Below are 15,375 nucleotides of genomic sequence, written 5' to 3'. Positions count from 1 at the left end.
GGAAGGCCGCGATGACCACCATTACTTTGGAAAAGGTCCGCGGAGCAGTAGCCAACCCGAAAGGGAGGGCTCTGAACTGGAAGTGTCGGCCCAGGACTGCAAAACGCAGAAATCGTTGATGAGGAGGCCAGATGGGAATATGTCCAAGGAAGCCAAGAACTCTCCTGCCTTCATTGCCGCTATAACAGAGCGGAGAGTCTCCATGCGAAAGTGCCGCACTTTCAAGGCCCGATTGACCCCTTTGAGGTCGAGGATAGGCCGGACAGAACCTCCTTTCTTTGGTACCACAAAGTAAATGGAGTAACGTCCCTTGCCAATCTGACTTTCTGGCACCGGAACGACCGCACCCAGGCGTATCAGGTTGTCCAAGGTCTGCTGCACTGCCACAGCTTTGACCGGAGACTTGCAGGGAGAGAGTACAAACCCGTCTCTTAAGGGTCGGCAGAACTCTAGCTTGTAGCCGTCTCTGATGACTTCCAGCACCCAAGCGTCTGAAGTTACTCTGGTCCACTCGCCCAGAAACGAGGACAGGCGTCCTCCAATCTGCACTGGGCCATGGACCAGGACCCCGTCATTGGGTACGAGACCCTGGGGGAGGACCGGAGGGCGTACCTCCGGGACGGCGGTCTCTGCGAAAGGAATGCTGCTTGGGGGAGAAGTTCCTTTTGAAGGAAGAGGGGGCAGAGGAGCCCGACTTGCCTGGGCGGTACCGACGGGCTTCTAGAAACCGTCCTCTGGAGATACCTGGGCGAGCACTGGCCCGAGCCCTGACCTCTGGTAACCTCTTGCTCTTAGACGTGCCGAGATCGGTCACGATTTTGTCCAGCTCGACCCCAAAGAGCAGCTTGCTTTTAAAAGGCAACTTAGCCAGGCGGGACTTAGAGGCGTGGTCCGCAGACCAATGTTTCAGCCAAAGCCAGCGCCGCGCAGAGACTGTCTGAGCCATGCCTTTAGCCGAGGCTCTCAAGACATCATACAGTAAGTCTGCCAAATAAGCCAAGCCCAATTCCAGGGCCGGCCAGTCAGCCCTCAAGGAAGGATCCGAGGGGGAAGCCCGCTGCACAATCGTCAGGCACGCCCTGGCCACGTAGGAGCCACAAACTGAGGCCTGCAAACTTAAAGCAGCCGCCTCGAAGGACGACCTTAAGGCCGCCTCCAATCTTCTGTCTTGGGCGTCCTTTAGGGCCGTGCCACCTTCCACCGGCAACACCGTTTTCTTAGTCAACGCAGTGATTAAAGAATCCACGGTAGGCCAAAGAAAGGCCTCACGTTCACCTTCAGGCAAAGGATAGAGGCGGGACATAGCCCTAGCCACTTTGAGGCTCGCTTCCGGGACATCCCATTGAGCCGAAATTAAGGTGTGCATGGCATCATGCACGTGAAAGGTTCTAGGCGGGCGCTTCGTCCCCAGCATAATGGCGGAGCCAACAGGGGCTGAGGGAGAGACGTCCTCCGGAGAGGAAATCTTTAAAATGCTCATGGCCTGCATTAACAGGTTGGGCAAATCCTCCGAGCGAAAGATCCGTGCTGCAGAGGGGTCATCCGCTGCATCCGAGCGGGAATCCGTCTCCTCCAAGGAATCCCCAAAGGACCGTTGGGAGAACTCAGATACGCTGCCCTCATCTACATCAGAGGAAACAGCGTCCTCTAAGGCCTGGGAATCCACCCAAGGGCGTTTACTTCCGGGGGCCTCAACCCCTTTATCGGATAAGGGAGAAGGGGCAGCGTTCTGCATAAGGAAGGCCTGATGCAGCAGCAAAATAAACTCGGGGGAGAAACCCCCCAGACTGTGCACTTCAGCAGCCTGGGCCACAGCCCTAGACACACCCTCAACCGGCGCTCGCAAGAGCGGGGGAGAAACATGCTGCGCATCCAAGATGGCGTCCGGCGCGACACTCCGCGAAGGAGCCGCGCGGGAAGAACGACGCTTAACTTTAGCCGCTTTTTTGCCGTCACCCAAATCAAGGGCGGCCATGGCATGAACGTCTCCCAGCTCAAGGGCGGCCCAAGAAGAAGCCGTCCGAGCAGAGTGGCCGGCCAAGATGGCGGAGGCGAGCAGCGGGGGATGGGCCTTTATGGCGGGAAAACCGCCGCACCGGAGGAAGACCCGGGACACTGACCGGCCTCCGAACTGACACCCAACAAGGGAGAATCAGACTTTAATACCCCCGCATCCCCGCTAAGAGCGTACACGCGGTCCGGGGAGCGATTCTTCGCGTCCTCGCCCTCCGACGCCATAGGCCACGTGGAGATCAATCGGGGAACCCCCTGCCCGCTATAAAAAAGGTAAAAATTACCTGCTTCTCGCTCCGAGCTGTAACGACCTGGTGTCCCAGTGAGTAGCTGCAATAAACGTTTAAATAAACGTCGAAATAAACGCCTTTAAGGACGTCCAAAAATTTTTTTTTTTTTAACGGAGCCAGCGGGAGGGGGGAGAAAAGGAGGGACCTGGCGCCACCAGGTTTGCACTTGCTCAAGAAGAGCCCTCAACCCCAGGTACTCAACAAAACCTAAAAATTAGGCTTGGAGACCTAGCCAGAGCTGCTGCTGTGTGTGACCACCACCTGCTGAGATAGAGAACATACTGAGGAGTTTCCGGCAGCACATGACCACATATAGGGAGGCAAAAGGATTGCTCTCTATCTCCACCTGCTGGTAGATGGACACAACCCACCAGTCTATGGATTGATCAGCATGATGATATGGAATGAGCCCTTCTGCGCTTCATATTCTGCCAATTATCAGGGAATAAGGCCTCAGAGGGCATACCCAGGCTAGAATCCACCGGGGGGGAGGGGGGGGGGCATTAGAAGAGGCCCGTGCCGGGCTTTGTGGGAGAGCTCTTTTAAGCATGTATGCTTTATGCATTAATAAGACAAGATCAGGGGAGAAAAACTCACCCTGGGCACCCGGATCTCTGCCGGGGCTAGTAGCTCCCATATCAGCCTCACTCCGAGGCCTCCCCCAGGGCAAAGGCCTCTCCGACTCAGCGGAGGTTGTGCCATGTGGTAAATTCAAAATGGCGCCCGCTGCCAGCTCAGAGCACGAAGAATCGTCGCTCGCCTTGCTCGGGCCGGCTCTAACTTCTGTACAGCACGATTTACAGAGCCCCGCTGCTGATCTGCGCTTGCCACACTTGGAACAGCGCTTTATTGTCTCCGCAGCCATCGCCGAAAACGGCGGTAAAATTCAAAATGGCGGTTCGCGCCAAAATCGCCCCGATCACGGGCCCACCCCGGAGGAGTCAGAAAACACTCTTACCTCACTGGACAGAGTATCACAGCTCCGGTCCCACAGAAAAAGGCAAGGAAAAACCTCTGTTCCTTTTTTTTTTTTTACGCTGTGAGGAAAGCAGAGGTAAATAGAACTCCGGAGGCTCAGGTGAGTGGGAAAGGCAGGGAAAGGACGAACCTATGTGCCTGCATCCACTGTTGGTGGGGAAGGACAGGGAAAGCTAAGCAATGTGTCCACATCCACGGAGGTATGGGTAAGGCAGGGAAAGGGCGAACCTATGTGCCTTTAAAGTGAAGCTGCTATAGCCTCCAACACCCCTGCTAACAACTGGCAAAAGCACAGGAGCAACCTCCAGGCAGATTTTAAATGGAGCTCAAGAAGCTGCAGCCACTCTGCTAGAGGAGATACAGAATACTGAAGACAGGCAGTGGAGCAAGCTGGTATGAGGCACTGAAAAAAGTGTGCTCTCTATCGCCCTCTGCTGGTTGATGGACACAACCCATCTGTAATGGCTACATCTGCTTGATGACAAGGAATAACCAATTAGCATATGTTTAGTTGGCAAGTTGCTACAGTCTACAAAATAGGTGGCATTAGGTAGGGCTCACGTGCTAATGGAAAAATTAGTGTGGCCATTAATGGGAAAAAGGAGAGTCAGCCATTTTAATTATTTATTTTAAATTTCACAATTTAAATACAAGCATTTACATCTTGTTACAGAAATTCAGAGTAGGTAATATTTAAGGAAATCAACATGAAGATATATAACTCTTTCTTAGACCACCTAAATCAAACAACGGGGGCGTAAAGAAACATCGGTGGTATATATTTTAAAGGAAAAATGGACTAACAAAGAAGGCCTGGAGATTTCCACGAATTAACATAATAAATCCAAGTTTTTACTTCTCAGAATACTAACTGGTAACTTTTTTCATTTGCAAAAATTCTCTCAGTTGCACCGGTTCAAAGAAAACATATTTCTTATCAAGGTAATTTACTAAACATTTACAGGGATAAGAAAGAAGAAATTTAGCCCCCAAGCTTCGTGTCTCCTCTCTAAGTGCCAAAAAGGCTTTACGTCTATCCTGAGTGGTTCTCACCACGTCAGGGTAGATCCAAATTCTATCACCAAGAAACATTTTTGTTGAATTTCTGAAGAATATTTTCATTAAGGAATTCAAGTCTTGTTCAAACACCATCGAAACTAATAAAGTTTTCCTTTCTAGTGCTATAGTATCAGTTTGTTCAAGAAAATCAGTCAAATTTTGTAAACCATCAGGTTCTTTTGATTTTTCTCCACGCTTTAAGTCGGGAAGGTAGTATACTTTGCAAAATGGAGGAATCAGGTCTGGGGAATATTGAAGCACTTCAATCAAGTATCTTTTAAACATTGCAGCCGCTGTTAATTCTAAAGCTCTTGGAAAGTTCAAAAGGCGTAGATTTAAGCGCCTATTATAGTTTTCAAATTGTTCAATCTTTCGGTGTATCATTAATTTGTCTTTGATAAGCATATCTGTTTTTACTTTTAGGTTAGAGATATCCGTTTGGACGGCTATATTCGCCTTTTCCGAATCTTTCTTAAAAGTCTCAAAGGCAATAGTCAGTGAGTCTAGTTTACTCACGATTGGTGCAACTGTTGTTGTAAGGGTTTGTATCGCAGCCCAGATAGATTCTAAGGTTATCGCCTCGTGAGCTTGCTGCTCGATGTTAATAATTTTCCCCAACGTTTCAGTGTGAGTTCCGGCAGAAAGAGTTCCCCTCATGCCATCTTCAGACACTTCCGGGACTTCTAGCTCACTTCTGAGACCCGCTGGGCAAGGCGGAGGATTTAATTCCGGCGAGGACAATGTTGTTATGCTTCCCTGTGAGAGCGGCGTTCCATCTACGTCTCTCACCGTGGGAATACTTGAACCGGCAAATCGTGGAGTGCTGGTGGCATACCTGTCGAGCGTCGTCTGACACAGAGCGGCCTCCGGAGCCACTGCCGGTGTGCTCTTGACCGCTCCTTTCCGCTTAGTGTGCGGCATTTAGGCAAAAAGAAAATAGTAAAGCAAGAAAAAAAACATTGCACCACGGAAAAGTTCAGGAGCTAGAGAGGCAACCTCCAGTCAATCCGCCATCTTGACACGCCCCCTCGAGAGTCAGCCATTTTACCCACATAAGGGTGTACTAAGGCCACTTTTTACTGTACTTTGGTAAAAGGGCTACTAAAGGTGTAGAAGGTTTTCTTTGGCACAGAGGCCTGTGAAGCTTTTATGTTTCCATCTTCAATAAAACTGAACATTAAATGAACTATTTTGCATTCACTTCCAATACAGCGGCTCATTAATATTCAATTTAGATGGAAGTCACATGAAAATGAGGTTATAGTCCATTACAGTTGACTATATGCAGAAACTTGTTACCGCCACAGCAACTGGCAAAGTTTACCTTGCCCCTTTTGTAAAGTTTGTTTTGCAGAACAAGCTTTGCACTCTGACAGTTTAATGTCTTTACTGATATTATTTATGACAAATATACCCCACATTAAACCGAGTAGAACTCGGGTTCAATGTGGCTTGTTTTAACTAACATGTAAAACCCCCTTCACAAAAAAAATTTCATGCTTTAGCACATCAGTCTCTGGAGTATAGGTATTTATTTGCTACACAGAAAGTTCAGTAAAGTGAAAATGAAAAAGAAACTCCTAAATAATTCTAGTTTTTTTTATACTAAAAAAGTTTTCTTGTTCATAGAGATTTTTCCGATTTTTTTTTTGAACTATAAGCCTCGTTATCACCTGGACCTGAGAATAAATTTGGAGGCGGTGAGCGGAAGAATTTTTACTTATTTTATTGAGCTATTTATATGTGTGAGAATCTGACAGGCAGGCTCCGTGTATGGGAACATGATGATAACATATCTGAACATTCTCTGCTAATGGCTGTTACATTTCTGTAGTGTTACACAAAAACCATGCAATGGCTTTTTCCATACAATTCTGAACTTGAAATAATAGGTTTTATTATATTTCTCTCTCTACTCCGTGAGCTACCAAGTTACCTAAGACCAGAAGGGAGACTTTTAGACCAGTCCTCCTTTTTAAATGGATGTCTCAAAGCAGCATGATATTTGTAGTCCCTGATTGTACTCAATGAAATCAGTGCTTCAGTTCCCATATTGCAGCAGCATTGGTGTAGGGATGGGGGATCAGAAATAACTTTCCTGGAAGTGGAGGGTTGTTTATTTATACACATTTGCTATACCATTCTACCCCAACCAACAGAACGCCCTTGTTAATGGAACCCCCTTGCCTCCAACCACTTAACAGCGCCCGGAGCAACAGAGCTCTGCGCCCAAGACATCACCCCCGAGCATCTAACTGTGAGTAACCCACCATCCCAAACTGACACCAAAATGAACACAATCAAAATACTCCTAACAATCTACTCCTTCTCACTGATCCACGTAACACTATCCATCCCACTTACAGAAAATAATATCATAACCATCCAACATCACCGAAGGCTGATCAAACATTCCACACTTCACCAAACTGACACCCATTAAATTAAAGGAAGTCTATCTAAATATGAACAATACCAACAAAACAGAAGGAAAGATCACAACACACACACCACCCAATGAATGACAACTACTAAAAATCCACACATCACCAAACCTAGCAGCCCCATACCAAAATATCTAAGTGGGCTACATTAATGCTAGGTCTGTAGTTAACAAAACAACATCAGACTGGATCATCTCAGAAAACCTCGATCTTATCTTCAACAACAAAACATGGATTCACGATCTAAAGGATCCCATAATCCTTGAACTATGCCCTCCAGGCTACAAAATCACTCATGGAACCAGGACAGAAAAGAGAGGAGGCGGCATAGCAATAATATACTGAACCCAATTCACCACCGAAACCATCGCCGAATCCATAACACTCCAATTAGAAATTGCATCATTCAGAATCCATAACAAATCCCTGATCGATCATCTGAACTGCGTCCTATTTTACAGACCACCCGGAAACTGGAACGAAAGCCATCCCACTTTCACGGACTCCATCTCAAACACCTGTGTAAACAGCTACAATACATTAATACTAGGCGACATAAACCTTCACCTAGAAGACCCCAACTTCACCAAAGCACATGAATGCAAAAAGACTTCCTACAGTCCTGAGACCTCAAATGGCCTCACATGCAAGCAACCCACACACACTAGACCTCCTATCACACAAACTGTCCACAGATCATAACCTATTAATAACAGACATCAAGTGGACAGAAACACCATGGACCAACCACTACAAACTAAACCTATCCCTAGACTGGCGGAAGAAGAGACTAAACCATACACCAGCACTCACAACCTACACCATGAGAGGGCAAATAGATCCACAAATATTCTGGCAACAGATATATGACAACGAATGGTAAACACCTATGGACTCCATACACTACCTCAACCATTGGGAGGACAGATGTAGAAGCGTACTAAACTAAATAGCACCCTTAATGACAAGAATATCAAGAAGACAAAACTCGATACCATGGTTCAATGACAAATTAAAGAAAAAAAAAACTCAAAACACAATCCAGGAAACTTGAACGAGCATGGAAACCCCCCCCCCCCCCCCCCAAAAGATGAACATACACTCAACGCATGGAAACAAGGACACAGAAAATACAAATACGCCATAAGACAAGCCAAAAGGTCCTATTACAAAACTCAAATAGGACCGCATTACAAAGATACGAAGCAATTATTTCAACTTGTAAATAAGCTACTAGACACCACCCCTATCACCACAACCAACACAGGCATCCCACCCGCAGACAAACTTGCTAACTACTTTAATGAAAAAATAATAAAATTACGCAGCACACTTCCTCAGCACAACACGGGCATCGAAAACTTCAACGACCTGGACCAAATCCCTGGTGGATGCCCAGCAGACCGTCTCTGGACAACATTTACTCTCCTCACCACTGAATCAGTCACAAAAACGTCTCATAGGTTTGCCAACACCCACTGCAAACTGGACATATGTCCCAGTCATCTACTCAAATTTGCCCCTGACCGCTTCATAACAGACCTCACATTCCACAGGAATATGGCAACATCCTACTCACCCCAATACCAAAAGACGCCAAGAAAAACACAAACAACCTAACCAATTACCGCCCAGTTGCATCTATACCATTAGTAGTTAAACTGATGGAGAGCTTGGTGACCAAACAGCTTACGGAATATATGGACAAGTTCTCAATACTACGCGACTCACAGTCAGGGTTTCACCCCCACCACAGTACCGAAACTGTCCTAGTCACACTCCTGGCCAAATTCAAGCAAGAATAGCCACAGGTAAAAGTATACTTCTCCTCCAATTCGACATGTCGAGCGAATTCGAAATGGTAAACCACAATATACTACTAAGACTCCTTGGTCATTTCGGGATTGATGGAACATACTTAACTGGATAAAGGTTTTCTAACCACCAGAACTTACCGAGTAAAATCAAACTCAAACATATCACCATGGAAAGCTACCTGTGGAGTACCTCAAGGATCACGATTATCACCAATACTCTTCAACATGATGATGATCCCACCGGCAAAGTCCCTATCCAACCGAGGCCTCAACCCATTTATCTATGCAGACGTCGACAGAATCTACATTCCCTTCAGTCATGACTTGACAGAAATAATCAATGAAATCAATGATGGCCTGAACATCATGAACTCCTGGGCAAATTCATTCCAACTGAAACTGAACACTGAAAAAACACACTGCCTCATCCTCTCAACATAAGTACAAACCCACAACCATAAACGCCCTAGAACACACCCTCCCTACCTCAGACTGCCTAAAAATACTTGGCGTCACAATTGACAGCAACCTTACCCTTGAGAGCCAAGTAAACTCAGTAATAAAGAAAATGTTCTACTCAATGTGGAAACAAACGAATAAAACCTTTCTTCCCAAGAGAAATCTTTCGAAACCTAATACAATCAATGGTCCTAAGCCATGCAGATTACTGCAACGCAATCTATGCGGGATGTAAAGAACAACTCGCAAAAAAAAACCCAGACCACCCAAAACACAGCTGCCAGGCTATTTGGTAAATCATGCTTCGAAAGTGCTAAACCCCTTCGAGAAAAGCTGCACTGGCTCCCAATCAAAGAACGTATCATCTTCAAAATCTGCACCTTTGTCCACAAAATTATCAACGGTGTAGTCCCAGGATACATGACAGACCTCATAGATCTACCAACCAGAAACAGAATCGGACCATCACGATCATACCTAAACTTACATTACCCAAATTGCAAAGGACTTAAATACAAAACAACTTACTCATCCAGCTTCTCTTACTTAAGTGCACAATTATGGAATGGGACCGAAAGCTGTAAAAACAATCCATGACCACCTAAACTTCAGAAAATCACTAAAAACTAACCTCTTCAAAAAGGCTTACCCCACCGATCCAACGTAAATCCCCACGTCCAGCAACACAGCACAACCAATGATCGTACTGGACAATATACAATCTTCATTCCCTACGACCTTCACGGTGCCTGACACACACCTACCTCATTTGACCACAATACAACCTTATATTTGTTATCAACCGACTGGCGAATGCCTTTACGGTACTATGTAAGCCACACTGAGCCTGCAAATAGGTGGAAAAGTGTGGGGTACAAATGTAACAATTAAAAGTAATAAAATTTCTGGTCTGCCAGCATCCTTTATATTTGCCATAGGTCAGTAGTCACCTGTGACTTACTAGTACTACTACTATTATTACTATTTGACATTTCTAAAGCGCTACTAGGGTTACACAGCGCTGTACAATTTAACATAAAAGGACAGTCCCTGCTCAAAGAGCTTACAATCTAAAGGATAAAATGTACAGTCAGACAAGTAGGGGTCATCAAAATGGGCAGTCTAGATTTCCTGAAAGGTATAAAGGTTAGGTGCCGAAAGAAATATTGAAGAGGTGGGCTTTGAGTAAGGATTTGAAGATGGGTAGGGAGGGGGCTTGGCGTAAGGGCTCAGGAAGTTTATTCCAAGCATTGGGTGAGGCGAGGCAGAACGGGCGAAGCCTGGAATTGGCGGTGGTGGAGAAGGGTACTGAGTGGAGGGATTTGTCCTGTGAGCGGAGGTTTCGGGCGGGAACGTAAGGGGAGATGAGGGTAGAGAGGTAATGAGGGGCTGCAGACTGAGTGCATTTGTAGGTAAGAAGGAGAAGCTTGAATTGTATGTGGTATCTGATCGGAAGCCAGTGAAGTGACTTGAGGAGAGGGATGATATGAGTATATCGGTTCATGCAGAATATGAGATGTGCAGCAGAGTTCTGAACGGATTGAAGGGGGAGATAGATGGTTAAGTGGGAGGCCGGTGAGGAGTAGGTTGCAGTAGTCAAGGCGAGAGGTAATGAGAGCGTGGATGACAGTGCGAGTTGTGTGCTCAGAGAGGAAAGGGCGAATTTTGCTGATGTTAAAGAGGAAGAAGCGACAGGTCTTGGCTGTCTGATGGATATGTGTAGAGAAGGAGAGGGAGGAGTCGAAGATGACTCCGAGGTTGTGGGCGGATGGGACGGGGAAGATGAGGGTGTTATCTACTGAGATCGAGAGCGGAGGAAGAGGAGAAGTGGGTTTTGGTGGAAAGACGATAAGCTCGGTCTTGGCCATGTTCAGTTTCAGGTGGCGGTTGGACATCCATGCAGCAATGTCGGATAAGCAGGCCGAAACCTTGGCCTGGGTCTCCGCGGTGATGTCTGGTGTGGAGAGATACAGCTGGGTGTCTTCGGAGTAAAGATGATACTGGAAACCATGAGATGAGATCAGTGAGCCCAGGGAAGAGGTGTAGATTGAAAAAAAGAAGGGGTCCAAGGACAGATCCCTGGGGAACTCCAACAGAGAGCGGGATGGGGGTGGAGGAAGAGCCATGAGAGTGTACTCTGAAGGTTCGGTGGGAGAGATAGGAGGAGAACCAGGAGAGGACAGAGCCCTGGAACCCAGATGAGGACAGTGTTGCAAGAAGTAAATCATGATTGACAGTGTCAAAAGCGGCGGATAGATCGAGGAGGATGAGGATGGAGTAGTGGCCTCTGGATTTGGCAAGGAACAGGTCATTGCAGACTTTACAGAGTGCTGTTTCTGTCGAGTGTAGAGGACGAAAACCGGATTGAAGCAGATCGAGGATGGCCTGAGAGGAGAGAAAATCAAGGCAGCGGCTGTGAACGGCGCGCTCAAGTAATCTGGAGAGGAAGGGTAGGAGGGAGATGGGGCGATAGTTGGAAGGACAGGTAGGGTCAAGTGATGTTTTTTTTGAGGAGAGGTGTGACTATGGCGTGCTTGAAGGTGTCAGGGACAGTTGCAGTGGCGAGAGAGAGGTTAAGGATATGACAGATGGAGGGGGTGACAGTATGAGAGATGGTGTTAAGTAAGTTGATGGGGATTGGATCAGAGGAACAAGTGGTGCATTTCGAGGAGGAAAGAAGACAGGCGGTTTCCTCCTCGGTGATTACAGGAAAGGAGGAGAAGGAGGCCAGGGTTGGTTGGTTGGGGGAGAGGGTTGAAGGGTGAAGGGGAGGAGGTGGCTTGGTAGTGAACTCAAGGTTAGTCTTTTGCACCTTGTCGCGGAAGTAGTCAGCCAGTGATTGAGGAGAGAGTGGGAGTGGGGGTGGGAGTGGAGGGCACTTTGAGGAGGGAGTTAAGGGTGGCGAAGAGACAACGAGGGTTGGAGCTGACAGAATTGGTCAACTGGGTGTAGTAGTCCTGTTTGGCAAGGAATAGAGAGGACTGGGAGGAGGATAGCATGAATCTGTAATGAAGGAAATCTGAATAGGTGCGAGATTTCCTCCAGAGGCGTTCAGTAGATCGGGCGCAGGAGCGAAGGTAGCGGATGCAAGGGGTCAACCAGGGCTGGGGATTAGTATGCCTTGTGGGGCGGGAGATGGATGGCACGAGGGTGTCCAGAGCAGAGGAGAGAGTGGCATTGTAAGCGGAGACAGCCTTGTCGACAGACTCGGAGGACATGATGGAGGGGAGGAGATTAGAAATACTAGAGGATAAGGTGGAAGGGTCAATAGCCTGGAGATTCCTGGAAGTAGTGGTTAATGTTGGGCGGGGCTGGGAGGGGGTGAAGAAGAGTGAAGGTGATCAGATGATGATCAGAGAGAGGAAGCGCTGAGGCGTGGAAGTTGGAGGGTGAGCAGGAGGAGAGGACGAGGTCGAGACAACGGCCATTTTTGTGAGTAGGGGTGGTGGAGCACAGCTGGAGGTTGAAGGAGGATGTTAGAGTGAGGAACTGCGAAGCGTGAGGGTCGGATGGGTCATCAGCGTGTATGTTAAAGTCTCGGAGAATGAGGGACGGAGATGAAGGATCAAGAAAAACAGAAAGCCAGGCATCGAAGTCAGTGAGGAAGGAAGAGCGAGATTTATCAGGGGGGCGGTAAATGACTGCCACTCTGAGTGGCAACAGGTAGAATAGACGGATGGCGTGGGCTTCAAAGGATGAGAAGCAGTGGGATTGCGGTAGGAGGGGTTGGAAACTACAGGAGGGCGAGAGTAGTTTAGGAGGCAATGCTCACATAGTAAGAAATTGAGATAGTTGTCCATGCTTTTCTGCATTCCATTTTTTTTATTGGCACTAACTGCTTTTATGAAGAGTCATCCAAGGCAGTATACAAAAGGTATAGCATAAACATTTTTGTTAAAAAGCAAAATAAAATGATCACATTTCTTGTAGTTTGACTAGTTAAAAACCATAATGGCATACAGACATAATGCAATAAGTTACATAAAGAGCTAATTAAACAAAAATCAAATCACTGGTGCACCAATGGACCAAAACATAGATACAACCATGTAAGTCCTACTTTTCAGCTACTGCAGTGAACTCCAGGCAGGAGACTTGGAAGAGTTTTGATTGACAAGGACTCTTCTCAAGCTGAAGTGGTAGCATTTACAGTAATGCTTAAGGGTGACAAGCTAAGTATAGCCAGACATCATGTTACTACGTTAGAAACCGGGTAGTGTGATCTCTAGCTTACAAACAATACAATGACCTGGCAGGTCCCATTTACTTAACATTTTCCACTGACATACGATAAAAGCTTTAATAAATAGGTCCCTACAATAAGTCGCGAGGAGAAATAAGAAATACTTCTGCCTTTAAGATAGTGACCGATAGCTTAAAAAGACTAAGCTACAGGGACATATCCAAAAACGGATTATGTCGGGCTCAAAAAGAAAAATAGCTAGTGAATATTGCTCTTCGATAGCTGTATAAATATAACAAAGGTATGTATTCCTAGTTACATGCTGACACTCTCCACAAGTTAACAGCTGGGCGGTCCTCTCCAACCACCAAGAAAGGAAAAAAAAAAAAAAAAGCAACCCTTAAGATACAGCCCAACCAGGAGAGCGCTCACACAAACCGCAAGCGAGGCTAACATGAAATCCCCTTCCTGATTGGACCCTGGTCATATTAAACACACCCTACGTAACGTAAAAGAACAGAATCTAATGGCACATCCCGTCCCCAGACTTCCTCGCTATACGGCGGTAATGCAGGGTTTTTTTTTTTTTATAACACTTTGGCAAGGACACCTTAAAAAATTGAAAATGCGCACCCCGGTACCCTCAAAAGCATGTTCTACCACCATCTCCTTCCAAGAAAGCCAGCCTGGGAATAAACCAATCCGCTAAACGATAAACACATTTGAAATTAACTTTTTCCCCACCATTGTGACTGTTATTGTAAACTACAGAATAAACATTTTCTCACCAGCTCCTGATAAGTTCTGTTGTGCTCGTTTCCTTCCCAATCCAACCTTTTAGGCAGTAGCTAAATTGTAAAAAAAAAAAAAAAAAAAGTTAAACTAGTATTTATGGAAATATGTATAGCCCAATAATTCACCTTTGAGTAACAGCAGCAGGTACACGTGTTGGGCGGCGGGGAGGGGGGTGACAAATAATGATGTCAAGGGAGAGAGGGGACGAGCTGAGCCGCGCACTGACTGACCTGATAATCCTCCAGCTCCTGTACCAGAACCTGCAACGAAACGACAAGCTCGTCACCGCGGCAAGAAACCAGCACAAAATACAATTCACAGAGAAACATATACTGCGCGGCGCCCCTCATGAAAAAAAGGTTATTATGGAGGTGGCTTTTTTTTTTTTTGGGGGGGGGGGGGGTTGTGTTTGTTAGGTCTGGTAAGATCTTACCTCGGCTGATTTCAGACAAGGGCCGGCAGACAGGAACCGAGCAATCAAGAAGTAAAGCTCTGGAATAAAATAAATGATAGGGACAAGAGTGGGAGGGAAAGAATATTAGAAAGCATCCTCGAGCTGGGAGGGGAGTCATTTGGGGGTTGGGGGGTGCTGCTATTCTCCTGGTGGGGGTTTAACTTTCATCCCTTCCCTTCTGTTACCTGATTCGACCAGCGGTAGGGTGCGCGTACTAGTTGCCCGCTCAGCCATTATCTGAGACTGACTAGGTCGGGCTGTAGATTGAGGACTTGCCGGGACCTTCATATTCCACATACTGATTTGTGCTGCTCCAATTCTGCCTATTTTATTTTTCAGCCGCCATTTGTGTAAAGAGTTTCGTAACCGCCACGGGGACACTTCCGCCTCCTGAGCGGAGGGGGAGGGGAAAAAGAAGTAGTCCATCTCCACCGAATTGTTATTGCAGCTCCCGCACCCCATCAACCGCCTTTATAAACCGCAGATGAGATAACGAACGTGTTTACTACTACAATTTATTTGTAATAAAGGCAGGGAGGGAGGTGCATTTGGTTTACTAAGAGCTGAATTAGGGATGTAGTGCAGGCTGTGCAACTTACTCCGCGCGGTGATGAGGCGGTGTGGCTTCATTGTGACGTTGGCTGAGAGGTACATAATGGAGTGTTCGGTTCACCCGAACCAGTCCGGAATAGGGCCTGTGTGTTCTACCACTGAAGCTAGGAAAAGCGAATCCCGAATATGAGCATGGGGTGGGATGCTGCGCCTTGTCAACACCAACTCCCATCGCTTTAGCTTTGTCTGTCTTTAGAGCCAAAACAAGAGGGTCTTATCTTGTGTTCCAGCCTACATTAGATTGGCGAATCGCTTTTGTAATTTTTATTCC

General features: G+C 46.7%; 1 protein-coding gene across 2 annotated transcripts in view; it reads right to left on the bottom strand.

Moving 5' to 3' along the window:
* BRWD1 (bromodomain and WD repeat domain containing 1) overlaps positions 1–14,876 on the bottom strand; it is a 523,732-nt gene extending 508,856 nt beyond the window's left edge. For both annotated transcript variants that reach the window (XM_030203838.1, XM_030203839.1), the window contains exons 1-4: positions 14,678–14,876; positions 14,472–14,530; positions 14,269–14,298; positions 14,032–14,091 (exon numbers count right to left, since the gene is read on the bottom strand). In XM_030203838.1, coding sequence (XP_030059698.1) covers positions 14,032–14,091; positions 14,269–14,298; positions 14,472–14,530; positions 14,678–14,789 — 261 coding nt within the window. In that variant the 5' untranslated portion in view covers positions 14,790–14,876. The remainder of the gene's footprint in view (positions 1–14,031; positions 14,092–14,268; positions 14,299–14,471; positions 14,531–14,677) is intronic.
* Between the last annotated feature and the right edge of the window lie 499 nt (positions 14,877–15,375).

Source organism: Microcaecilia unicolor, chromosome 5, assembly GCF_901765095.1.
Source record: "Microcaecilia unicolor chromosome 5, aMicUni1.1, whole genome shotgun sequence".
Taxonomy (NCBI): Eukaryota; Metazoa; Chordata; class Amphibia; order Gymnophiona; family Siphonopidae; genus Microcaecilia; species Microcaecilia unicolor.
This window is presented reverse-complemented; position numbering and strand designations above follow the sequence as displayed.